Source organism: Onychostoma macrolepis, chromosome 09 (genome assembly GCF_012432095.1).
Source record: "Onychostoma macrolepis isolate SWU-2019 chromosome 09, ASM1243209v1, whole genome shotgun sequence".
NCBI lineage: Eukaryota > Metazoa > Chordata > Actinopteri > Cypriniformes > Cyprinidae > Onychostoma > Onychostoma macrolepis.
Window position 1 is genome coordinate 9758819 of NC_081163.1, and position 26673 is coordinate 9785491.

Sequence of the window (26673 nt, forward strand, 5' to 3'; positions counted from 1 at the left end):
CACACACACACACACACTATAGGCACATACACACAACTACCTACCAGCCCTCATGAGGCCTTGCATTATAATAGTGATGTTTGATTCGCATCGTTGTTTTGAGGCTATTCATTTTAATCATTCACTTGAACAATACACAAGAGATTTGTAAACTTGACTGTAAAACCATCAGGTAGAAACAAACTGATAATTGATCAATTTGGTTAAAGTATATAGTGCTAAATATAAAATATAGCGATAAACAGCAATTTTTCTACTAAGACAAATGAGACCTCGTGGACTCAAAAGAATCGGTGAATCATTTTTTAACCGATTCATGTAAAGGAGCCGTCTGAATGAACCGGTTCGCTTAAGTACAAGGAAAACAAACGAATCACAATTCAGTATGTAAATAGATGTTAGAAAGAAGACCAATCACAATGTAGTTTGGGAATCTTCCTACTGTTTGAAAGGTGAGCGTCCAAGTTTTAAGTTTAGTCAACTGGCAATTTTTCAGCTTTAATCTTTCATTTTCCTGAAGTGTGTACCATCTATAAAATGTGAAATAGCACATTTAAGACTTAATTGATCGCACAGGCTTAAGACAAACCCCAAAGCAGATTATTTGACTCACACACAGTTCAAATAGTAGTTACAGTAAGTTAAACGAATCGAGTTCACTTAAGTTATAGGTGTTGAACCTTATGGCGTCCCATTCACGCGTGATTCAATGTTGAATATTATGGCTCATTCGACCCTCTCTGCTTTCGATAATGACGATAAGTTAATAAATAACGACAATATTAAATATAAAAGAACAGTTGATTTGTGGTGAGCATACAGTAAAAAGACTGTGGTTTGTATGTGCTGTTAGTTGGTAACAGACCGTTTCTTCAACCATGGCCTCCACTTCAAGGAACTGACTGTATGTGCATGACTGTAAGTTTCTGTCTGTGGCCGTGGGCCTTTCATTACAAAAGAAGTAGGTTGAATAATTAGGAAATTGTGTAGAGTCTGGATGCTGCTGGAGGTTAAGTGGTGGGAGTGACTTAATTGTGTGATAGTGGAAAGTTTTAGTGTAGGCCTACAGAAACAAACTGACACTTGTACGTGGACGAAATCACTCACGCACACGTGCAAACTTCTGCACGCTTACAAATAGGCTACTACCCATACATGCAAAGTCAAGCTTGTGATCCAGTTTGTACATACATATACATATGAGAGCGTTGACACATGATGAGCTGGTGTTAACCTCCTTCTCTATCAATATAGAAATAGTGATAGCTGTGAATATGAACTATCGGGTCCATATACCCACTCCAGACCGCAGGGCTGCACTCTTGTCTTTTTATAGAGACTCAGAGCGGGTTTGTCAGCCCTTTTATCTGTGAGAAAAACATATGTGCATGGCTTCTTAGTGGCCCACTGTACCTCAACGACAGATAACTGCTGTAATTATGTAACAAGTTGTAACTGAACTTTCGGTGTTTACTTGTTGTCTCTGTGTCTTGCATTGTACTTTTTTTTTTGTTTGTTTTTCATGTCTGACTTCAAAATGCAATGGTGCATGGCTACAAATGCAGTTTTCATACCAGCTGGAGGAATGTACAAAACACTCAGTTTACCCAAGTCTGATGCTGCCTCCAAGTGGTAGAGACTTTTTTTTTATTCTTCTGTTAAATTTTAGTCTCTGGTTTTCTTTTTCTTTTTCTTTATTACCTAACTAGTGGCGTGTTTTCCCCAAGTGCCCAGCAGATGTCATCATTTCACAAACAATATAGAGGTACATTTATGTTTTGAGGTAATAGTTCATCCAAAAATGACAGTTCTTTCATTATTTACTCACTCTGGCACACTTAAAAAAAAAATAAAAATAAAGCTCCTAAAGGGGGTTTTCGCAGCAAAGGCATAGTAGAACCATTTTGGGTGAATGTTGTCTGTGGATGTTAAAGGTTCTTTATTAAATCATCAATGCCAACAAAGAACCTTTGATTTTAAGTGTTTGCTGCTAGATGTTTTGCATGGAAGACAAAATGAGAAATTGCTCATATGATTGTACTGTTAACTTCTGAGTTTTCTGAGGCCGTACAGTAGATTTGTGTGAGAAACACTGAAATCTGATGTCCAAGTTAAACCATTGTAATTTAATTACTGATTTAAAAAGAAAAAAATACATCTAATTTAAACACTTTTCCATTCTTCATATTCAAACTGGCACTTTATGAAAAATATGAGAACTAATGTTGTTTTAGCATTGGTGATGTCAAACATGCCACAACATCTTAATTTAGGTCTAAATTCATTAATTTCTAAAAATGAAATGTCAAAGATTTTCAGGATTATATATATATATATATATATATATATATATATATATATATATATATATATATATATATAATTTTTTATTTATTAATTTTTTTATTTTTGTGAGCGAATAATGATAGAATGGCATACTTTAGTGTGCATTTTCTATTATTTATTTGTTGTACATAAAGAAATGTTTCTGTTGTTAATATGTGAAGTCATGGAATTTTAACCTTTTACATTTTATTTAATTTCCTTTAAAAAGTTGGTTTAGTGTGATGGTACCCCGAACCCATCCTGTAATATACCAGCAATTGTCAAACTCTCTTAAAGGAATAGTTCACCCAAAAATATTTAATTTAGTCACTCAGGCTATCCAAGATGTAGATGAGTTTTTGTTCATCGTAACAGTTTTTCAATGAATAAATGCTTAAAATTATGCTTCTGGACAAAACTTCAGCAAATTTTCATTTGTGGGTGAAATATTCCTTTAAAGGTGCACAATATATATATATATATATTTATTATTATTTTATTTATTTATTTTCTCTGTCAATTCTATGAGTTGACGTGGAGTCTTCATTTTATAGCCTACATATTTTCAGAAAAACTTTTTGACAATGGAAAAAGTACATTTGTGTACCTTTTAATACTGAAGTCTTTATTATCTGTTGACTGTTTCATCTTCTACTGACTTTGAGCCACATTTATCACACTTTCTGTAGTGCTTCTGTGGTCCTGAAGATGGCAGCATCCTATAGCAAATCCTGCTGTCATCTTAATGGTCTGGAGTCACAAGATCGCTGTTAAACAAAAGCACACTTAAATTAACAAGCTGAAGCGCTTTTGTAGAAGGCGTATGAATCATTACAATTATATTTCATCAGTCTGTTAGCCAATGATTCCATTCTCTGTTCAAATCTAACTCCACTTGAGTCATATGAGGGTCCCAGTGAAAATTACGAGGAATTTAAAACCCAATTGACAACATCTTCACACAGGCTGCTATAATTAATCAGCTCTTAGCTAAACCATAGACTCCCTCACTCTCTTATTCACACAGCTATACATTCATACCTCTCTGCATGTGTTTTAGTGGGTAAATGTTTATGAAAGGTCTGAGCAGATGAAAACAGCAAGAACCTGAGTCAGAAAACTCTCGCAATGAGACTGTAGCAGAGAGCATCCACCGAATGGAAAACAATTACACAGTCACTGAATCCTCTTCTAAGTTCTGATGAGGGCGGTTAGTAATGGCAGTGGCCACGTAATGGTGTGTGTGTAATTCGGTAATGCTTCTCATTGCTCAGCGACTCCAGATCTAAGCTGCCTAAAGACGACACAATTTGTCAATTGACTCTGGGCCATTAAAAAAGGAACAGATCATCAAACTTTAAGGCAGCTTTAGATTACTGAATGCAGACTCATTCAAAAGAGCATAATTATGTCATAAGTTGGTAATTTGTACATTGTGATGTATTGATCTCGATTATGGTCTGAGATAGTAAAATTAATTCTGTGTCATTCAGCTCAGTTATTTTCTCAGAAATGGATCATTTGTTCTCTGCCGTTCGTCTTAGACTGATTCAGTTCGGTTAAAGAGTCAAATGTTTGTTCAGACAGGAAATTAAACACACACAACTATATTATTCTATGGAGTTTACTAGATGAGGTAACACCGTTTAATTTGCAGACTATATTTAAAGGAATAGATCATCCAAAAATAAAAAATAAATTGCTGAAAGTTTACTTGCACTGAGGTCATTCAAGATCACTTACTTACCTGCAGTGAATGGGTGCAGTTGGAATGAGAGTTAAAACAGCTAATAAAACATCACAACGTGACTCCACTACATCAGTTGACATCTTGTGAAGTGAAAAGCTGCATGTTTGTAAGAAACAAATCCATCATTAAGACTTTTTAACATTAAACAGTCATTTCATGCCAAAACACCATATTAACGTATCCTACCAGTGAAAAAGTCCATCCCCTGTTGTCCTTTCCCAACCAAATCCACTGGCGTATTTGTTTAGAACTGATGTAAATGGTGCTTGATCTGTGCATATTTCTCTCCTGATTCAGGTGAGGCAACTTTTTTTTTTTTTTTCTGAAGAAAACAATAGTATGGATAGAGTACTCAAAGCTTTTGCTTCACAAAACGTTGATTGACTGGAGTTGTGTGGATTACTTGTAGATTAATGTGATGTTTTTATCAACTGTTTGAACTTTCATTCTGACGGCACCCATTCACTGCAGAGGATCTATTGATGAGCAAGTAATGTAATGCAAAATTTCTCCAAATCTGTGTGGCCTGAGAGTGAGTTAAATTTCAGCAAATTTTAATTTTTGGGTGAACTATTCCTTTAGAGAGTCAAATGTTTGTTCAGACAGCAAATTACTACTATATGGAGTTTACTAGATAAGATAACACGGCTTCATGTACGGCCTATATTTAAATAAAAGTTTTTACATTGATTGACACTTTAATAGGACTGCTTTTTTGCTTTGATGACTAACACCTGAGTTATTATTTCAGTTCAGTTTGTACCCTGAACCATTTCTGCCCACTTTTGTAGCCGTAATACATTCAGTCTGATATAATCTTTAGTGATTCTGGTGGTCTGTCGGGAAATAGCATTTCCTGAATGTAAATCATTTCAGTTTTTTCCAAAATTAACTAATTCTCTGGCACACGCTGCTGTTGGTCTTTTGTGGCAGGCTGTTGAGTGTCGATGCCGTTTGAATGCAGGAAGTGTAATGGGAGATAGCAGGGGAGAGAAGGACACTGGTGGAAATAAGCTCTGCCTAGTTTGATAAAGCCGCTTCATTACTTGGATATTGTGTGTCTGGAATCATTATGCACGGAAGGGCCTCTGGAGGCTCAGGTTTTATTGGCGGTCCTTGCACAGCTAACTCTCATCCATTAAACAAATCATGGAGTCATGTATTAGATTAGCTCTACACCCGGCATCAAGGGTGTTTTTGCCAACCGGCGGAACCTCTGCTATTCACTCTCCTAATCCAGAGAATGAATTATGCGATTGAGAGCATCTGGAAGATATTGTCATACATACCATTCTGAGAGATTTATTAAAGGAACAAAAAAAGCCCATTCGAATATTTTGTCGCTTAATTGTGTTGTTTGCTCTTGAGCTGACAAATGAGAACAGGAAAGCGTCTTGTTAAGTGACAGCCAATGCTTTATAATATTTAATCAAATCGCAAAACTTAGTTGCTTCTTTAAAAGAGCTCCTTGTCTGCATATAATAAGAACGAGAAGAAGCCAATGTCATTTGCAGGGCTGTATGCTTGGGTGGAAACAGCTTGATCTCCTGCTGGCTCTGACCCTCGGTAACCCCAGAGGTGTGGTTATGACTCCCTCCTGTGGTGAAAGCTCAGTACTACAGTAACTATGCAGTTACGACACACACCAGGAGAACGGGCTGTCAAACCCTTCTTCGACTCCATCATAAATGTAATGTGAAAAGCAGAGTTTACAGGAATAAGAATGAAGTGAAAATGAAAGTGCATAGGATTTTCTGGGTCAACCCAGTTTCATTTAATCACCACATGAGTGTGTGTGTGTGTGTGTGTGTGTGTGTGTATGTATGTATATAATGTGTATGTATACATACACACATGTTTGTTTTTGTGAAAAGTGGGGACATCGCATAGGCGTAATGGTTTTTATACTGTACAAACCATATGTGCTATTGCCCTACACCAACCCTACCCCTTACAGGAAACTTTGTGCTATTTCAGATATTCAATACACTCCATTCTGTGTGATTTACAAGTGTCTTGAAAAATGGGGACATGGGGTAATGTCCTGAAAAGTCACCTTCTCTTTGTAATACCTATGTCAAACCCTTGTCATTATACAAATTTATGTCCTCATTTGTCACATAAACGTGGACACACAAACACACACACACACACAATATTTAAGATGTAAAAAAGTGTATATGTATGTGATTCAGTTACAAATATCTTGCAATATGAATATAATAAACATATAAATCTTGTAATATTACATATATCTTGTTACATATATTTTGTAGCAATATTGACAGATATATATATATTGAGGTGCACTGAAACATTGGCAGTTTTAGTCAAATTCAAAACAATAGCGTATCCAAACTTTGCATTGTATATTTCTGTTGTTCTTGAGTAATGTGACCTATTTATATGAGGGTGTGTGTGAAGCATACCAGATGCTTACTGTATTATTGCATCTGACTGTCCCCGTCTTTGATAGCAGGTGTGAATGACGTGCAGTGCATCATTGAAGTGACTTGGCTAAGTGTCAGATTGTAGCTTGTTGGTCCGAACCAAGAGTTTTTCTACTTTAGAGACCCAGGGATGCTCAACTAAGTCAAGTGCTACTATTATAGAAAGCTAGATTTTCTCTGTAACACTTTATAATAGTGATCTTTTCATTGATAACACTGCAAAGCTCACACAGTAATAGATGCCTGTAAAATATTAGGAAATTTTAAGATTCTGATTTCCAGCTCTGGAGAAGTCATGGGAATACATTAAATAATCAATACAAATGGTTATAGTTATATAAAATGCTATACTGTGATTTTTAAAAACTATTACAGTAATCCAAGTAATCGAGAAGGTCATAATAAAACCGTGTAAATTCATTTGAAATCTGACATTAAAAGACTGACAAACACGAAGCTTGTAGCTACCGTCTATATTATAAATATTATAAACCATTTTTAGAGATATATTAAGACAATGTGTGTTTTATACGCACATAGCCTTCTATAGCCAGCCTTTACAAAAAAAGGCTGGGGTTGTCCTGAGTGACTCCTCTGGTGCTACATAGTATTTCCCGTGGAAATGCTATGGTACTTTTTGATACTTTTATAAGTGTCCTACACAACTTCTGTAGAGCTTTATTCGAAATAACGACGTCAACATGCGTTCTCCGGAAATTCATGATGGGAGAACCTTTGAAAACCTCTTGAAATGTGAACAAACGCCCAGTTGAAGAAGACGCCGTATGCAGAACAAGACAGGTGTATTTAAAAGCAAGCGCTTCTTGAGCCAATCAAAAACTTACGCTGAGCGTGAGAGGGCGGGTTCTTGTCTAATTATACAGACTTTGGACCAATCAGATCAGCGGAGGGCGGTGTGGAGTTTGGTGGGGGCGTGCCTTAGGCTTTGTGCCGTCGCAGCGCTGAAGAGCGTCTGAAGAGAGTAATGGCATGAGCCTTGCGTCGAGATCCTGTCAAAGCACTATACAGCGAATTTCTCGTACCTGAACTTTTACACTCTTTCCTGAGGACTATTTTACCATTTAAACGGGACGTCATATCACGTTATTTACTCTGACACGCAACAGCAGCACTTGAGAAGTCACTCCGCCGCAGTTGCGTTCCTGTCTTGAGACATTTAAAATAAAAGGATATGGTGTTGGACATGTGAAATACACGGGCAACTTCAAACATGAAGCTGGCATCTTCTCTGTGTTGCCTCGGGTTTCTTCTCACTTCTGTGGCGGTCCGTCTCAGCGACTCGCAGCAAGGTGAGTAAACGACTGACCGTCGTCTCGTGCGCAAAGGTGTTTATGCGTCTCGTGCACGCACCTATGAGCTCTGCTTACTTTTCGTGGATGCTTCTCGGGGTACCCATCCTCTGGTGCGAGGAACCATTATTGTTTCTTTTCATTTCTCTTAACAATAAAACCCTGAAGTATATATGCGTTATTGTGATGGTAAATGAGTGCCATTCATTCAGCATCACAATGATGCATAGATTTCACGCATAGAGTCTCTTATGTGTCTTGGTGTGAAATAAGCTGGCATACAGTTGGAGCAGTGGCACTGATAGCGCAGAATGGCACTGTTGAAGTGGTACTGAAAGGGGCATTCAGTCTCACTGGACGTTTGTTTTGTTATTCTCAGTCCGTACACTGTCTGAGAAAGAGTTGGAGTGGTCATTGCTTTCCATGCATGTGAAAAGTCACTTCTGTTGCCTTGAGTCGAACCTCTGGTGCGTGTGACTGGTTTAAGGTTGACTTTTCGGGGGCTGACAACTTAAAATGTCAGCGTGCAATCAAATGCACAATATTTGATTTCTCATCCGTTTCATTTTTTATTTTTTATTTATTAATTTATTAATTTATTTATTTTTTTGATGTAGAAATGCAAACATACTGTTATATGTAAGCTGTCTTATTGTGTCATTTTAGTAGGAATTCACGGTCTATTCCGAATGTGTGTTATGGAAAAGTTTGCTCAACTAAACAGACTCATTGTGTTTGGAATGCAAATAGCTTTTCGGAAAATATAACACACAACAAGATTGGCAGATTTGCTGTTTTATGACATAAGAATAACCTGAATACGCGTCAATGTGGCGTTCAGATCTCCACATGGTGGTAGTAGATGAACCGAGATGGTCTGAATCACAAATCTCCTTCCCTCCCTCTCTCTCCCTCTTTCTCTGTAGGCTACTTTATTGGAATGTACATATATGCATGCAAATAATGCATAATCCAAGTATATATAATGTTTAAAAACAATGCCATTGAAACTATAATTGCAATATGTAATATAAAATAAAACGCAAAGCAATAATTTAAGCAAAGCATTCTCGTTCTCTCTCTCTCACACACACACGCAAACACATGCATTGATGAATAGTCATCATGACTAATTTTCAGACGTAGATCATCTAGAATAGGCAAATTCATCAATATGAAACCTCAATATCGATTATAGTAGTATGAATGATGCTGTTGCCACCGATCCTCCATCACAGTCGAGCTGAATTGACCTCATTAAAAGCATCCAAGAAAACTTTATAGCGAAGCATTACGCCATTCGATGAATTTGAAAACCTCAAAACTATTTAAAATGATTCTTCTGTGTCTTTATGCGCGGTTTGCGTTCTTTTTTTTAACCCCTAATCAGTTACTTATTATAGTGAAGATTAGACACACTGACTGTTAACTAACGGGTAAAATCGAGCCATTTCAGATGGCTAATCGAAAGCAGGTAAAGAGCACGAACTAATCAGGTCTTTTGGTTCGTTACTGATCTCAGTGTCATTGGCAAAGGCACGCGCTCCTGACTCACTTCTGCGCTCCGCTGCGCTGCCGGAGGAGACGCGATGCTGATCCAATTGTTATTTTAGATTAAATAAATTAAAAAGCCTGAAGGGAGAGCGATTTTAATAGGTTTACAGGTAAAAACAACAACAGCAACACCACTGTAAGATATTCAGCAAAGTTACAGTTGCTAAAAGTAAATAAATAACACATTTATTTGGAAAAGAAATGGTATACTGTAGCTCCGGATTGTTTTCTTTTGCTTGCAACAGTAGCAGAACCACTTTTGTGTCGAATAGACTTTTTTAAGTTTCACAGAGAACTTTTTTGAAAGTGCAGGTGTGAAGAACATTAACCTTCACAAAAACATCCATTTTAACAGTAACTGTTTTACACTGAACTATTGTTGGGTGGTTCAAGATGTTGTGTAGTGGTCAAAAACTGTTGTAGGGTAAATGTCGAGTTCATCTATAATTAATGTGAATGCTGGTTTTGTAAGCTAATATTCATATGGAGACATTTGACATTTTGATACACATCACAGGTGGATTTTAATTGAACAAAAAATGTGATTAAAAAAAGTTTGGCTTATGACATATACTTTTCCATATGCAGGACAGTTTAGTAAGTCTAAATACAGAAGTCTATAATTGCTTTAGTATGTATAGCTGAAAAGTATGAATAAATAAAATATTAAAAATACAAATATATATATATTTTTAAAATAATCTTGTTTTGGTCAATAATATGTTCATATTTAGGAGTTATTGTTGTGTATAAATTGTCTCATCAGTTCCAGGTTGTAATATGGGCAATTCATGAAGTACGTCCTTCTGTTGATTGCAATGTTAATGAAAGGGTTAATGATTATGATGATGAGAGATCTGACCACTGCAGTGTGCTGTTGTTTAGTTGGCTGTATTACTCATTATTGTGATCTGTATCGGTTATCGCTTCAGTCTGTCTGAAGACGGCTGTGAATTTAAATCAGTCTCTTCCTTGACATTTAGGAGCCGTGCCAGTAGCAAGACTTGTGGGGAATAGTAGGAACACAAATATCAGTTTGTTAATCGGCTTAGCTTTGGATTAAGTCCCGTCAGTGAGACTGGCTGCTGATGAAAATTAATCGTTCAGCAATTTAGCTCTCTTTTTTTCTATCTGATCTTTTTCTTGGATAGATTCCCTGTTACAATGGAGCTGTGTAACAAGCATAGAAGTGAATAACACAGTGTACACTAGTTCATCTGTATATCACACTCTTAATATTGAGGAAAAAAATAGTTAAAATTGTGCCAAACTTACCTATATTAGTGTTATTTGACTTGTGACCGTAGCATAATCATTTTAGGTGGTCAGTTTCCTTTTTTAATGTAGGTTGCATAAAGAAACTTGCTTTGGGAAAAGTGTGTGTTTAAATCAAGGGAAATCATTCTTTAGTTAAAAATGATTAAAATAAGTCGAGGTTTATTCATTTATTTATTTATGAAGATTCAATTTTTGATGACTGTGGGAAAGTAAGTTTTCTTAGCTCACCTCTGTCCATTCTGATCTAGCCTCTTGAGGTTTCACACAAGCTTTTGATTGACAGGTCCCATATGAGGCCAGAGTATCCCATGGGAATATTCTCTTGTTTTTATCCCTTCACTTTTTTGGAAAAGTTTCACTGCTCTTATAAAATGCATTTTAAGCTTGCGGTCTTCCCTAATGGAATGCTTTTTTCAACACTGTTGTTTACTCAGATCTTTTTGTTTTTGTGCTTTATAACATGTAACTCCATCTGGGGCTTATGATATGGCACAGACTTGTTTGCAAGGCATTGTAAATTTATTTCCAGGCTCGCACCTCTCAAGTTCACAGTACATCTAAATGTTTACACAGTGTGACACAGACAGGAAGCCCTATCAACAAAGAAGGGTAAAGTATTTACTTTTATCGTGGCAGTCGAAGCGCAGCATCCCTCGCTCCCTTTTTATTTCGTCAAAGCGAGAGGCCACAGTGCTACAAACGCCTGCCCACACAGCAATAACCCATTGTCTCACAAAGCCCATTTATTCAGTTTTTCTCCATCTTGGTCCAAGAAAGGCAGGCTGACCTCTGAGCCCATGTGTCTCAATGGGAAGAAAAGCAGCCTTTGATTCTGTTAGGAGCGCCAACTCCTGCCAAGTGAAGGCGGGTTCCTGCGCAGCGTGTTGCTCTCTGCTCCGGCTCTGAGTGTCTCTCTCTCCCACTGGAACTGCACTGACTGACTGCTGCCGCTGCTGTACATGCGCTGCCTCATCCTTCCAGAGGCTAATGGGAATTTGATGAGTTGTTTGAGGATTTGATCACGGTAGACCCGCTACTGGCTCAGAATGCTTTGCTTATTCGTTCTGTCACTTTCTCTCTATCTCTTAGACTTGTCATAGATTTCTACACTGATTTAACCAACAAAAGCTGCCCCCTGGCTCCTTTGACAGATTTGTGTGAGGCACAAGGTTCATACCTAGATGGTAACGTCGTCTTAAAGGAATAGTTCACCCAAAAAACTTACATTTTGTCACATTTACTTTCATTGGATCTACATATTACTTTTGTGCTGCACAATGAGAAAAATTACATGAAGGTGAGTAAATGATGACAGAATTTAGATTTTTGGGAGAACTGTCTTTTTAAGAATTATCTAGCAAGATTCTTTTTTATGGTGTTCATCTAGTTTACATAGGATGTGTTGCGTTATAAACATCTATATTAGCTGTGAACTGACATATGGAGGCATGTTTTTAGATACGTTATTACACTGTTGGCCAACATAAAAACTAAATTAGCTCTTCCATATGTAATTATGTAAACACAGAACATATGTAACACGTATTTGCATGCATCCTTGTCTACATATAAATATACAAACAAAACTTTACCCAGTTTAAAAAAAAAATTTTTTTATGAGAATTTGTGGGATTTTGCATAAAACATGCTGGATGGAAACACCAGAATGTGCATAAAACAACACGTATTCCTGTTCGGGCGGATACATTTTTTATTCAGTAAGAATAAACTGCATTTTTAACTTGAAACAACATCCTAAAAATGCTGTGTTCATGGTATGAGGCGCTGAAAAAACCTAGTGAGGTTTGATGTAATGTCCAATGATGTCCATCTGACAGATGCACGTAGACAAATAATTGCAAAATACCAAAAAAAAAAATCATACTAGAACACATCCTGTGCACTTTCACCAAACTACTTTTTTCTTCTCGGCATCTAGAATAAATTAAATTAAATGACATGACCTTTTAGCAGTTACTAAGCAGAATTGTGCTACAATTAGCCTAGTGCCAACAACAAGTGTGAAATGCCTTTATAGAGCATGAAGTTTAACACTTACAGAATACCGTAAGGGAGAGACACTGAAAGAGAGAGAGAATGTGTTTATAATGTGGCCGTTCTTGTGAATTTATGTTCACGTGCTGTGTTTACAATCTTCTATTGCTTCGACACATTACTGAATTGCTATCAGTATTCATGCATGCAGTGTTTGACCATGGGTAAAAGGACATGGGAACTCATGTGTAATTCATAACGCAAAATTGTTTGCAGACCAAACGTTCAATCTGACAATAGCTTTTCCCAAGTATACACTGAGTATCTAAGAGAATCGCATCAGACAGTAGCTGGCTATTTTCCTTTCTAGGCCAGTTACACGGTAAGTCAGAAGTTCAAATCATTTAACCTTGGACTGCACAGCTCTGTTGGCTAGGGATGCTTTCTCTTTATCTAGAACAGCAGTGATTGCCAGATCGACCCCATGTAGCTGTTTTCTTGAATCCCATCTTTACAAGTTCAGCAGTGATGTATTGAAACAAGAGCAATCTCAGCTTGAAGAGAATGTGATGGAATCGAATTGTTTTGAGCTAAGAGAGGCAGTAGAACGGTTACAGCATGACGAAACCTTTCTGTCCATGTTCATGCATCTCTTTGTAACTTTTGATTTCCTCGGTTCCCCCGAAAATGCAATGTTCGGAGTTCAGTGCAAGTAAATAATCAAAAGCACTTGTGGTACAATTTTGATTACCATGAAAAATCATTTTGACACATCTCTTCTTTTCTTTAAAAATAATAGAGTACGGTGAGGCACAAGTAAAAGGAGACAATTTTTTGAGGACATAAAAGCAGAAATGTGAAGCTTATAATTTTAGCACTTACATTAATTCCTCTGCTAAAACTTATTATTTTAGGTGTAAAGCAGTTTAAATAATTTTGTGGTGTTGTAAAATTGGCTATAACTACGGTACACAGAAAAGGTTAGTAAGGGAATTTTCACTGTAAAGTGCACATTATTTTTTGTGATATTCAACATTGACGCAAGTGCTGTCGATTGAGATTGCTTGTACTGAATCATTGTTTGGTTTATTGTATGACTAGTTTGTACTGAGGAAAAACAACAACAACAACTTTGATTTTTGAAGGCTGCCATGAGGTTGCTAGGGTATTCTGGGTGGTTGCTACTAGGTGGCCTAAGTCATAGTGATTCTTTCACATGTTTCTGGTCTCTCTTTTAATGTCTATGGGAGTTTTTTTTTTCACTTGTTTTGTCATTCACCATGCAAAATTTTAAAACTTAATATCTCATCAACAAAACACACAATTTAGGTCTCATTCATGTCTGTGGTGGTAAATGAGTTAAAATAGTGCCAAAAATGTCATTGGGGTTTGACATTTTTCTAACCCTTAAGTATGAGTCTTAGCCATCACTGCTATAGATATAATTTAAACATTCCAGCTAATCATTAGCTGCAATTTTCAGATTTGCAGACTGTAGATTTTGTCAGTTTCACCTGAGTCAGAGTTCAGATTAACAGACAAGTTTAATAATAGTTCTGTTCACTTTTAAGTGACAAGAGTGAAAGAGTGACAGCCAAGCAGGCAATAAACAGCACAGCACCAATCAGTGGCAAACAGCCGCTCGCTGTTGTTTCACGCAAACTCAAGTTCCACCTCTCGGCACTGACAAAATTCATAACGTTCAGTGCTCTGACTCATTATACAAAGTGCTATTCAGATGTACATGAGCTGCTCAGACGTCTGTGACTATGATGTTTGAGAGCTGCTTTTGTCCCTCTCTCCCAAAGCCAAAGACAGGCTTTGTCAGCCTACAATTAAGAACAGCAGAGGGGCTGTTAATAAGTGCCATTCTGAGGATTTTCTACTGCGTGAGGACAGAGATGGAGAAAACGAAACATTGGCTCTGATTGACACTGCCAATCGTTTAATACAGAGTCATCCTGCTCTCCAGGCTTCTCCTCAGTCTGCTTCAATTCTTCCTTTCAAGTTCTTTCATCCCTTTTCTTGTGCATGCCACAAAAGGAAAAAATTAGTGTGACAATGGATATAGGCCTAATCTTTGCTAAAACGCACTCATTACTGCAGCGCGTGGAATTAAAAGTGATTGTACGGAATTAAAGTTAATTGTGCATCCCCAATTTCTTGTCTTTTTTCACTTGTTGTTCCCTCTGAAGTCGCTGACAACTAAGTGAGCTGTTTCTCCTTATATAAACCCCGCCCTCCTCCCCTTTTCGCTTTTTCCGAACTCCTGAATAATGAACTTAACAAATAAAAGAATAATTACAGACTCGTGTTCTTGGCTATAAACGAAATGCACCTCCCTCTAATGAGCGTTTCATGTTTTTCTTTCTTGTGAGGGGCTGCTGAAGGGGCAGTTTCTCTGTATGCCTCGCACTCCTTCCCTGTAATCCTTTTTTAAAATATTCGGTGCTAATCTGCACTTACGATGTAATTACTGGAAGGTTTTGAGTGATACTGAATGTTGCAAAATAACTGTGGTGCACGATTGGACTTAATCTTGATTTGCTAATGTGTGTGAGTAAATATCAGAAGAGCAGTCAAATATGTGGATGAATGGATTAGCGCTGAATATTTTACTGGTGCTTGTCTTTTAATATATTTTATATATAGACCTTTTTTATTTATTTATTTATTTATTTATTTTACATATTGTGATGTGTTTTTTTTTATTTTTTATTTTTTTAAATTGCACTGAATATTTTAAGGTACATATCTTTTTTTAAACATATTTTATAAATGGACAATTTGAGTGATGGAAATATTTTTTTCTATTCAGACCAATGTAATCTTTTTTTTTTTTTTTTTTTTTTTTACGAAATTATGAGGAAAATAGGAATGCAAAAATATATCCCTTTCTGTTAAAGGGATAGTTCACCCCAAAATGAAAATTCTGTCATTTGCTCACCCTCAAGTAGTTCCAAACCTGTATGAATGTCTTTGTTCTGCTGAGCACAAAGGAAGATATTCTGAAGAATGGTGCCCCAAAACAGCCTGGTTACAAACTTTCTTCAAAATATCTTCCTTTGTGTTCGGCAGAACAAAGAAATTCATACAGGTTTGGAACTATGTGAGGGTGAGTAAATGATGACAGAATTTAATTTTTTGGGTGAACTATCCCTTTAACCACTATTGAAATTTATGTATAGAATATATATTCATTAATCATTCATGACATCACCATCACCAATAGCTAACAATTTTTTTTAAGTTTATTTATTTAATTAGTTAATACAATTTTTGACAGTTTTTTGACAGATCGTTAAAATGAATTTTTAAGTACTGATTAAAAAAGTAGATGAGTGTGTAATTTTAGCAACATTAATAGAACCAAATTGCAGTTCTCAAACACATTTCAAACACTCCCCCATCCCACCCTAAACTCATACCCTTTGCTTTAAAATCAGTGTTTTTATCAGTTTTAATAGACAGATTGCAGTTTCATTTGTTGCCACTCATGGTGCAGAGATTGCACACTTCACTTTTAAGTCATTTCTCTTTCTTTCAGTGTTCCTCTCTCCGTTTTTTTATGCCATTGCTGTATAATTAAATGTTTGTATTCCCTGGATTTTCATTGTGCTGCACACAACAGACACATTTTGTCCCCACTAATGAAGCTCTTATGGATATGAGCAGTTATAGGTGATTTTGCAGCTTGTAAGGAGACATCAGGGAGAGGGGAAATAGAAGAGATGGAAAATGTGAGCGCAAATGAAAGATTTAAAGGGGAGGAAAAAGACACTGAAGTATAAAAGAAAGTACTTAAGAGAAAAGTGAATGCTTATGCTATTTATGAGAGCAAAAAATGGAGAAATGTGAAATGAAAGTTAATGGCAAAGTATAGAAAGAAGCAATAATGCGATTTAAAGACTGCAGAAATATAAAAAGTTGAAATGGGAAAACAATGAGACCGAATTACAGGGTCAGGCCAGCACTGCATCTGCTGATCTCTAACGTTTGCCAGCAGTCTGTGCCAGTCTCTTGTGGGCCAGCAGTCACCTTGGTGCAGAGGAGAAATAACGTCGGCCGTAAAGGGACATAAAGCATTGAATGAGAGGAAAGGGGGAAAGGCAATTGACCTTGGCTGGCTGACTGACTGCAGGAGAGATGAGCCATGTGCTGAGCAAGGACTGTCGTTCAACCTGAGGAACGGAGAGATGCTGTCTTTGTGTCTGTCTGCTGAGTTATTTTTCTCTGTGAAAGTCTGTTTTTAGATTCGTTTTACCTGGAATTGATACTGAGCAATTTCCCCAATGAATGGACTTTGAAGCGAGCTCATTCTTCTGTAGATGGCAGAGTTGGAAGCCAAGAACATTTTTTTTCTTCTTCTTGCTTTTTAATACCAGGAACTGAATGATGTTTGGATGGCTCTCATGAGCTGATTCTTTTTAGATCAGAACCATACAGTGCAGCCATTGTAGGCCAGTCAATTTCTGAGTGAATGGCTCTTATATGAACCAGTTCTTTTTATTAAGTTGATGGTCACACTGGTTTATTAAAGTAATGGTTCACCCAAAAATGAATATTCTGTCATTAATTACTCACCCTCATGTTGTTCCAAACCTCTAAGACCTTCATTCATCTTCGGAACACAAATGAAGATATTTTTGATGAAATCTGAGAGTTTTCAGACCCTATAGACAGCAACACAACTGACATGTTCAAGACCCAGAAAGGTGGTTAGGTCATCGTTAAAATAGTTCATGTGACATCAGTGGTTCAACCTTAATTTTATGAATCTACGAGAATACGTTTTTGCGCAAAGAAAACTAAATAATGACTTCTCTTCTGTGTCAGTGTTCAACATGCTTTCATGAGAGTAGCACGGATGCGTGTGGTGCTGCTGATGCAGGAGTCAGCCTTTTGATGTAGAAGCAGAGGAACGCGTTGGAAAATGTCAAACGAGGGAGAGCAGATGAGTGAAAGAGACTTTCTCTGCCCCTTTAAGGCCCTGTGAAAGCAGGGCTACAATCTGTACACAGAGTTTATACACTAAATAACTTTGGCAACACCTGCATTTGAAGCTCTCTAGAAAAAGTAATTTAAACATTAAATATACATGAAATATATGAACGCGTTTTTTACAAGCAGAGGAAGACGCATGCTGTACATAAAACTGTCTTTGTAAACATGTTTTATGATTGACAGAGAGGATGACTTGCAAGTCGAAGACTTGCGCACAAAAAATATTCTCACAGCTTCATAAAATTATGGTTGAACCACTGATGTCACATGGACTATTTTAATGATGTCCTTACTACTTTTCTGGGCCTTGAACATTTCAGTTGTGTTGCTGTCTATGCAGGGTCTGAAAGCTCTCGGATTTTATCAAAAATATATAATTTTCAAAGATGAGCAAAAAAAATGACAATTTTCATTTTTGGGTGAGCTATCCCTTTAAGTCCGTGTTACTAGTGCAGTGCAAACTGCAATTCAATAAAAAGAACACATACCGTATAATAAATTAGTAAAATGAGTTACCTTTTTTTTATTATTATTACTGCTATTTAAATATAGTCAGTGGCCTGGACTGAATTTTCTGCCACCTCTAAAACAACTGAGAAGTCATCAAAAAATTAGTCTAAACAGACCTTTTTGCATGAATTTAGAGATTTATCTATCATTTCATCATTTGGAAATGGAATTGCATGTCTGATTTCCTAAATAGTTTTCTTTCAAAACTACTGAAAAAACTGTCAGTGGAACCACATTCGGAAACGGAACGTTACGTTAGATTCCTTAACATTCCTTAGAATTCCTATCTCTAGTAAAAGGTGATTCAGTGGAGTAGAAAATGAAGGGCAGCACTGCAGGGTTTAGTAGGACTTTGGGCTTTGCATAGCAATTTTGTTGCAATGTCATCTCTGTTGAATTTTGCCTTCTGTGACTATTTACTGTGGACAGCGGTGCTTTATCTAGGAGGCCTGCTGGTGACCTGGCTATAGATTTAATGGTTTGTTTCACACTTGTACACACGCACACATGACCGAGACTGAGACTTGCTCTGTAAATGCTTCATGCTGAGGTGTCTGCTGGTTGAATGTCCCCTGCTTCCCGATGCACATGCATAAAGACACATTAAACCCCCCAGCAAGGTGAACGGAATGCTGATGCAGGATCATTTTGGAATATGTAGGGAGAGAGACAGCAAACATGAGAGGCGAGGGAAGAGGGTCTCTAATTTTAGCCGCAAAGACTCGAAGGCCAGATATTCGCTTCTTTCTTTATTCGTTCCCTTTTTTGGCATGGGGTTGAGTGAAAGGGGCATGGGTACGGTTCCCAGGAGTGCTGGGCAAAGCAGCCGCTATCAGAGAGGCTGGACAGCCCAATTAATCAGAACTCACTCTGGGGAGCCACAAGCCTCTGACAGGGACGTTTTATTCTGGCCTGCCACCGGACACCCAGAGTCTGTCATCTACACAACCGCTGCATGTCGCTTGCTTTTTCGGTCTCTATCTCACACCGCTGCTCCATCTTTTCTCCCTCCAAACTTACCCCTAGCACACCCCAGGGATGCCTGAAGGATTATGATCTGTGATACGCAGAAGAAAAATGTACCATACAAAAGTTATGAGTCATGCCACCTACTGTACTGCGTTCACTTCCTATGCAAAACACCTCAGATTAATTATTATTATTGTTATTTAGACCGGTAAATTGCATACCAGTATGCCTACTCATATCATATTTACTCGATCAGCAAAATCCTACGTTTCAACCTTCCATCGGAAGCCATCACATCAGACCTCATTGATAACGTCAGTGCGAACATGGATAAAATCTATTGGACCGTACACCTTCTACATAAGTTTATAATGGATTTTTCTGGTAATTTTTATATTTCTTACACTACTATTTTAAAAGTTTGGGGTCAGGTTTTTTGAAAAAATAAATTAAATTAATGCATTAAATTGATTAAAAGTTACAGAAGATATGTTTACGTTGTTACAAAAGATTTCCGTTTCAAATAAATGCTGATCTTTTGAAGTTTATATTCATCAGAGTCTTGGACAAAAACTGTCAGTTTCCACAAAAATCAGGATCATGTGACATTTAAGACTGAAGCAATGGCTGCTGAAAATTCATATTTGCCATCTCAGGAATAAATTATAATTTGAAATACATAAAAATATAAAAAACATACTTTAAATGATAATAATGTTTCAAAATATTACTGTTTTGTGGCATTTTTGATCAAATAAATGCAGCCTTGGTGAGCATAAAAGACTTCAAAAATGTGAAAAAAATGTATTGACTCCATGGACTTTTGAATGGTGGCTTTTATGGATATGATTGTTATTAAAAAGGAGTTCAGTATAGTTGCTGTAGTGAAAGGCCGGATGCTGTGCATATTGTGACGGGAGGAGCCAACGACAGACACAGTGGGTGTGGCGTCAGGCCTCGGAGAGGCTTTTATTAAACAAAAATCAATAAAATAAAGTGTCCAGGGGGAAGAAGTGTCCAGACGAAACAGGGGGATCTGGTGTCCTCGTTGTGCTGCGGGGCTCGTGAAGGAAGGCAGTGTTCCAGGAGGAAGGGTCCAGGGAAGGGGCGGAGTCCGGTGGCCGCACGTGCTCCCGCTCTGGTCCGGTTACGAGCGGCGGCTCTTCCTCTTCTTCCTCTGCCTTTGGCGGGACTTGAACGGCCCGGCATCCTGGCCCGTCGGCCGTGGCTTTCATCCTGACTCTGGATCCTGCGGCTCACATCTCTGGTGGCGCGACGTCCCTCAACACACCCTTCCTGGACCCACGAGGACACCAGCGTGCATGCACGGGGGAAGAGACCGGTCTCTCGAGGAGAGGCGCGCTTGGCATTTAACAGCGGCGATGATGAGGCTTCATTCAGTCCAGCTGTGCCTCATCACACGCCGCCAGCCCTCGCTGTTTCCACGCCCCTCCTCTCTCACACACCCACTCCCGTCGGGAGCCTGGTGAAGGGCGGCGAATAAGGGACGGGGTGGTGATGAAGAAAAGGGGGAGGGCAACCGACTCGTCACAATATGTATTGAGGTGATTGGAAATGTGAATGGATAGCTTTCTACAGGTACTGCAGACCTACCTGATTAAGGTTTGGATTTGAGTTGGAGAAGCTGATCGTAGACTAGCTGTTATAGTTACGATTTTTTTCCCCAGAGCTGTAATCCGAAGCAGCAGGCAGTGAATTGAGTGAAAGAATCCCACCCCGAATTGCTAGCATTTGCATTTAACTATGCATATACACACAACATGCCCATGGCCAGAGGAAGAGTTCCGTTCTGCACATCCTAAGCTGCTTATGAGTTATATATATATATATATATATATATATAATATTTCATGTATATTTAACGTTTAAATTACTTTTGCTAGAGAGCTTCAAATGCAGGTGTTGCCAAAGTTATTTAGTGTATAAACTGTGTACAGATTGTAGCCCTGCTTTCACAGGGCCTTAAAGGGGCAGAGAAAGTCTCTTTCACTCATCTGCTCTCCCTCGTTTGACATTTTCCAATTTTCTCCTTGTCGCTTGTTAAGTCATGGCTTGGAATTTGATTTGAGAGTGATTTTATTTGTGATTGCGCATTTCTGTGCAGGGTCGTGTAAATCTTCCGACATCCTCTGGTAAATTCACAGCCTTTTTTTTTTTTTTTTTTTTTATCATCTGTCTTTCTATTTTGAGTGAACAAACTCTTGATCTTGTTTTTATAGCCTGACTAAACACTGTTTGGGGGGACCCACTGCTCTCTTGTTCTCTCTCTGCATCCTTCTCTCTGAACTCTTTCATTAAGGTGTTGAAGCCAAAAGCTAGTGTGTGTGATTTTATTTTTCTTGACCAACCATAATTGATTACTGCAAACAATATGAGTAAGCAGAAATCTGTTTAAGGAAGAAAAGGAAGTTCAAAGGAAGTGCTTGGCACAGGGGACACAAACACATTCAGGTTAATGCATCAGTTGTTAATGAACTAAGCTAATAAAAAAATACACTATCAGTATGATTTTTATGAAAGAAGTGTCTTGTGCTGACTAAGTCTGCATTTATTTGACTAAAAAAGTGAAATATTAATTAAATTGTGAAATATTATTATGTTTTTATAATAACTTCATATATTTTATATATTTATATAAATCATAATATCCAGATTTAGTGCTAAAGAAACATTTCTTATTATTTTCAGTTTTGAAAAACATTCATATTTTGCTTAACATTTTTATGGGAAGTGGGTTACTTTTTTTCAGAATTTTTAAATTAATAAACAGAACAGCAGTTATACGAAATACAAATCTTTTATATAAATGTAAAAGTCTTTATTGTAACTTTTAATCAGTTTAATGCATCTCGCTGAAATTTATAGATTTTTTTTTCTTATAGAACTGGACTGTAAATTTAGATCTTATTTTTACATTTACATTCATGCATTTGGCAGATTCTTTTATCAAAAGCAACTTACACAGTACGTGCATCCAAAGTATATATTTTAACAGTTTTGTGTGTTCTCAGTGAATCAAACTCATGACCTTGGTGTTTCTAGCACTGTGTTCTACTTATTCTGCTACAGGATCTCCAATGGGCCAATTACTATAATTTGTTATGGCCAATTGTGCAGCTAACCAATAGCATTACAGGCATCCAGCAGTAGGAACGCCCACTATGACCAGCATTACAGCCATTTATTGAACTCTCAAGTGTGAATCCCCAATAACTGTATCTGCTGAGTATCCTGAACATCCTCTCGTGTGATCCTCGGGTACTCCCATCTTCTTCTGTGCTTCTCTTAGCGTGTGTTTAGGTTTCTACACTGTGGCCTGTGGAGTAATAATAGCTAGCTTGGTGCTTCCCAGACTCCTCTCCCATTACCCAAGTCCTGTGTTCCCTCCTGGGGTTGAGCCTGTAAAAGAACACCGTGCTCGGAGACGGGCCAAAGCCCCGAACAACAAACATGCAGTCTCTGAGTTAAACAGCCCCTGTGATGGAGGAGCCATCTCTGAGGAGTTTCTTTGATCACGTGATCCAATGTGGAACATATCCAGCATTTTTTCTCCCCTCAGACACTGTCTTCTCAGGTAGCTCAACCTGAAAGCAGTTTTGTGGATTCGGATTTGCATTTATTCAGTGTAAATACTGGAAGCTGCAAGTGTGGGAAGTAAAAGTGCTGTCTCTTTCTCTGTATTTCCCACTCACCTGCTGACAGGCACAGGATGAATAAAACATTGTACAAGACATCGTACAGATTTTCTCTTTGGGAAAGAGAAAACTTGCCATTAGTTGTAACCCTTCTTTTCAGTTTACCCAGACAGTGATGGTAATTTTATACATTGCTATGCTTTATAAAGCAAAGTATTTTTTTTCCCACCCCTCTTGCATTTGTTGGTTGTTTGTTCACCAATGGGGGCTTTTATGGCATGTTTATGGCCCAAGAGCTGGTTGATTGATAGATTTTAATTTTATTTTAATTTTTTTGTTATATGAAAGTAATTATTGGTTAATCTTGGAAATTAGTTAGTTTTCTTCTTTTTGTTATATGAAGGTCAAATTGTCCATTTAATAAATGAAATCAAGAAAACACAGAAAAGTCATAGTTAAATGTTACTTATGAATATAATATTCTATTGTGTGTCATTTCCAATCATACACAATTTGTCGAATTATGCAGAAAAAGTTCAAATATTATTTAATTGTATTTAGTATACATAAAATGCTTGCTAATAAATAAATAAATAAATCTTAAAATAAACCTTAGCAGTATATCAATATACATGTGATGTAGTTTACATTACAAAATATAGGCTGCAGTGCAGAATGTTGTGCCCAGTTGAAGAGACACTTATGTATTCTTGTTTCTGTCCCATGTGAAATGACAGCACACATCCAGCTGGGCCTTTTTTTGTGTGTGTATTCTTGTTATTCTTTTTTTTTTTTTTGCTCTCTTTCTTATACAAACTGGCTTTTGCATGCATCCAGCTGGGCTTTTTTCCACTTCACGCTCTCTTCCCGGAGTTCATGACTTGTTCAAGCTCACATCTAATTAGAGTACTTGTTCGACTTAGTTTATACATGTTTTCAGTGCCCCGTCTCTGCCTGAGCAAACCAAGCTATGGCAGCTATTGCCGTCCCAACCTGTTTGCATGGTTTGCACTACATATCTTCAGCAACATTTTTGTCATCCAAGAACTAATCAAGCCAAACCTTGCTTAACTTCAAGAGGTCAGATGAGATTGGGAGTACCCGTGGTTGTATGGCTGTAATACTTTTGTTAAAAACATTCTTTAACATAATTTTTCATTGTGCTAACGAGCAAGTATGGAGTACTTTAGGTTTGGGATTTAGAGCATAGTCTTTTAAGGAATATCAGTACTGCGGTGCCTCGCAAGCCCTGTAATCACACTGTGACCTCCCCATATGCCCAACCTCATGCCACAATGCCCAGAGTCCATCCCCTCACACCCTGCCCATCCTCAACGAGTTACAATCAGCCGTGTTGCCAGTGTCAGTGTGGCATGGGTTTAATTAGCAAGGTATAAGGGCACCCAGCTGCCAGATCCCATCATTCTAATGGGCACTCATACTCCATGCCCCTGGGGGAGCTGGCAGGTTCAGCTGCTCTCCCCACTAGCACTCCTCCATGAGCCAGGTCAGCAAAGAGAGAGTCTCATTTTCTCTGTTGTTTTGTAATTGCATGTATAGTGAGGTCTGAAAGTCCACTAGTGAAAATGGTTGTGTTTTGCGCTTTAATGAGAGTAGAAGACATGAACGTCAGGTTTGTATAAAACCTGATTATAAAGTTCTCCAGCATGATTTGCAGATTATCAAAATCATCTTGTGCTTTAAGGGAAGCATGAAAATGTGAACTTTTGTCAAATAAGTGACAAAAATATTGCAGAATCTTGAATATTTTTCCCTGAATCTATTCTTTAATTCTTTTTTTTTTTTTTTAAATCCTAAAGCCCCCTTTTTGTTTTGTTTTTTAGTTTAAATTAGATTTTAACTTTTGGACCCCACTGCACAAGTGAGATTAAATATTACCATATTCTCAATGCCATAATTGAATTTTTATTCTTAATGTGCTTTTTGATATCATAGCAGTTTACACAATGTTATGAATCTCAGCTGTGCAAGTTATTAAATGTCATCTAATATTTTGCTGCCTAAGAAGCTTAAGTTAAAAATTAAATTTTTGGGGACCTTGCAAAGCTCTATGCAGAAGCTTCTGATTCAGCAGATTTAGCACTTTGTGTTATTGATCGCACTGTTGCTTCTCTGTAGCCATCTGTCATGTTGTGAAGGGAGAAGCCCAAAGCAAGGCTGAGGGAACTCAGGATGCTCTGGTCTGAACAGAGCATTGCCACTTTACTGGCCAGTTTCTCCAACAGTGTCTGTGCCATCTTCAGCTGCAGAGCACAGCAACTTTTATTTTCTCTGCTCAGCTGCCAGCAAGGATTTATAATAACTCAACACATGGGACATACTTGTCCCACACACACATAAGCAGTGTTTTATTATTTTTTTTCAGGAGTTGCAGAAGTTGAGTTGTGCAGGATATGAAGTTGGGTTATAATCATTAACTAAAACTAAAACCATTAAAAAAAAGCATTACTTGAAATAAAAATGAACTGAAATAAAAAGTATGAAATATTTATAAAAAGTTAACCTATTAACAGCATTTTTCATTTTTGTTTGGTTTAAGTTGAAGTACTAAAATAGAAAATAAAAATAAAATCCAAATTTAAATAGTAACAAAACTTATAATACATCAGTGATACTACAGTAACAATAGGATATTAGGATATTAGTTGATTCAATATCATGAGAATAATTATAAAAGATATAAATGTATATATTATTTTATCACGTCAGCAGCATCTAATCAAACATGATTAGTGTCCTGGCTGCAGCTTGTACTCACCGGTCCTCCAGCCACCACATCTGTACCAGCTCCCTGTGGAAAGTTCTGGGGGCATCAGAGAGGGAGGAAGTGGGAACATTTCCCTGCTTTGTAGCCATCTGCCCCTGCATTTCCCTAATTGAATTAATTAGAGCAACAAACCTGACAAAATGCTCATTAGAGCTACACTCCAGATTGTAGCGAGTCACAGTGAAGTATAGGAGGGGCGGGGAGGACAGGTGATGCTCCGCCCCAACTTGAGTGCACAATTAATCGAATATGGAATGGTGTTTTGTTCTAGTATCACATTGCTCACTGTCTGTATTTTCAGCCATATTACAAGTACACAGGAACACTGCTTGATTTATTTAATGACTTGCAGCTCAGTATGTAAGTCAGATTAATTCAGTTATCACTCTAACTAATAAGTGGTTTTGATTCACTAAAAATGTATGGAATGTGCAGAAACACTTGTATTGAATATTTTATAAATGATAAATGTAATACACACAATGTAAAAATAACTCTGTATATATAGCCCTATACACACACACACACACACACACATACAATATATATATATATATATATATATAGGGCTTCGTTCATAATCGAAGGTGATTCATCTGCGATTATGAACACGATATTGCGTAGCTTGTCAGCGATCTATGGCTCATTGAATTAAATGCCGCTCGATCTGAATGCACGTGATGGAGATTTGCTACTAATCACAGAACCGGCTTTACTGACGACATGCGCGTGATAATTGCATGCGATTTATCGTGCAGCCTTAAATTCAGTCAGAAATTGCTAGTAAATTTAAAAAAATTATCGCAAAGAAAGACTGAAATAGTATTTTAAACTTGAATAGTATTTTGAAATAGTATTTAAATGGTAAGCATGCTTACATAATCTGCAAATAACAAATATATATTAAATTAACTATATTAAAATACTGTATGTATGTGTGTGTGTGTGTGTGTATTATACAGTGCCTATAGAAAATCAGTGCCTATAGAAAATCATCATACCCTGTGAAAACCTTTTACCTTTTGTTACATTACACCCTGGAAAATAAAATAAATGAAGTCTAAGTTTTTTGAGCTGCATGCAC

The 26673-nt window shown here is 37.4% G+C and overlaps 1 protein-coding gene across 5 annotated transcripts in view; it reads left to right on the top strand.

Annotated features, from left to right (window-relative positions):
* The first annotated feature begins 437 nt into the window (after positions 1 to 437).
* Positions 438 to 26673, top strand: part of LOC131547520 (receptor tyrosine-protein kinase erbB-4-like) — a 345752-nt gene continuing 319516 nt past the window's right edge. For 4 of the 5 annotated variants that reach the window (XM_058788155.1, XM_058788152.1, XM_058788153.1 and 1 more), the window contains exon 1: positions 7521 to 7835. Coding sequence is in view for 3 of the 5 variants with exons in the window: in XM_058788152.1 (XP_058644135.1) it covers positions 7757 to 7835 (79 nt within the window). In the remaining 2 variants the exon portion in view is untranslated. Of the gene's footprint in view, positions 453 to 7520; positions 7836 to 26673 lie in introns of those variants that run through there. The other variant, XM_058788156.1, reaches the window with a different exon arrangement.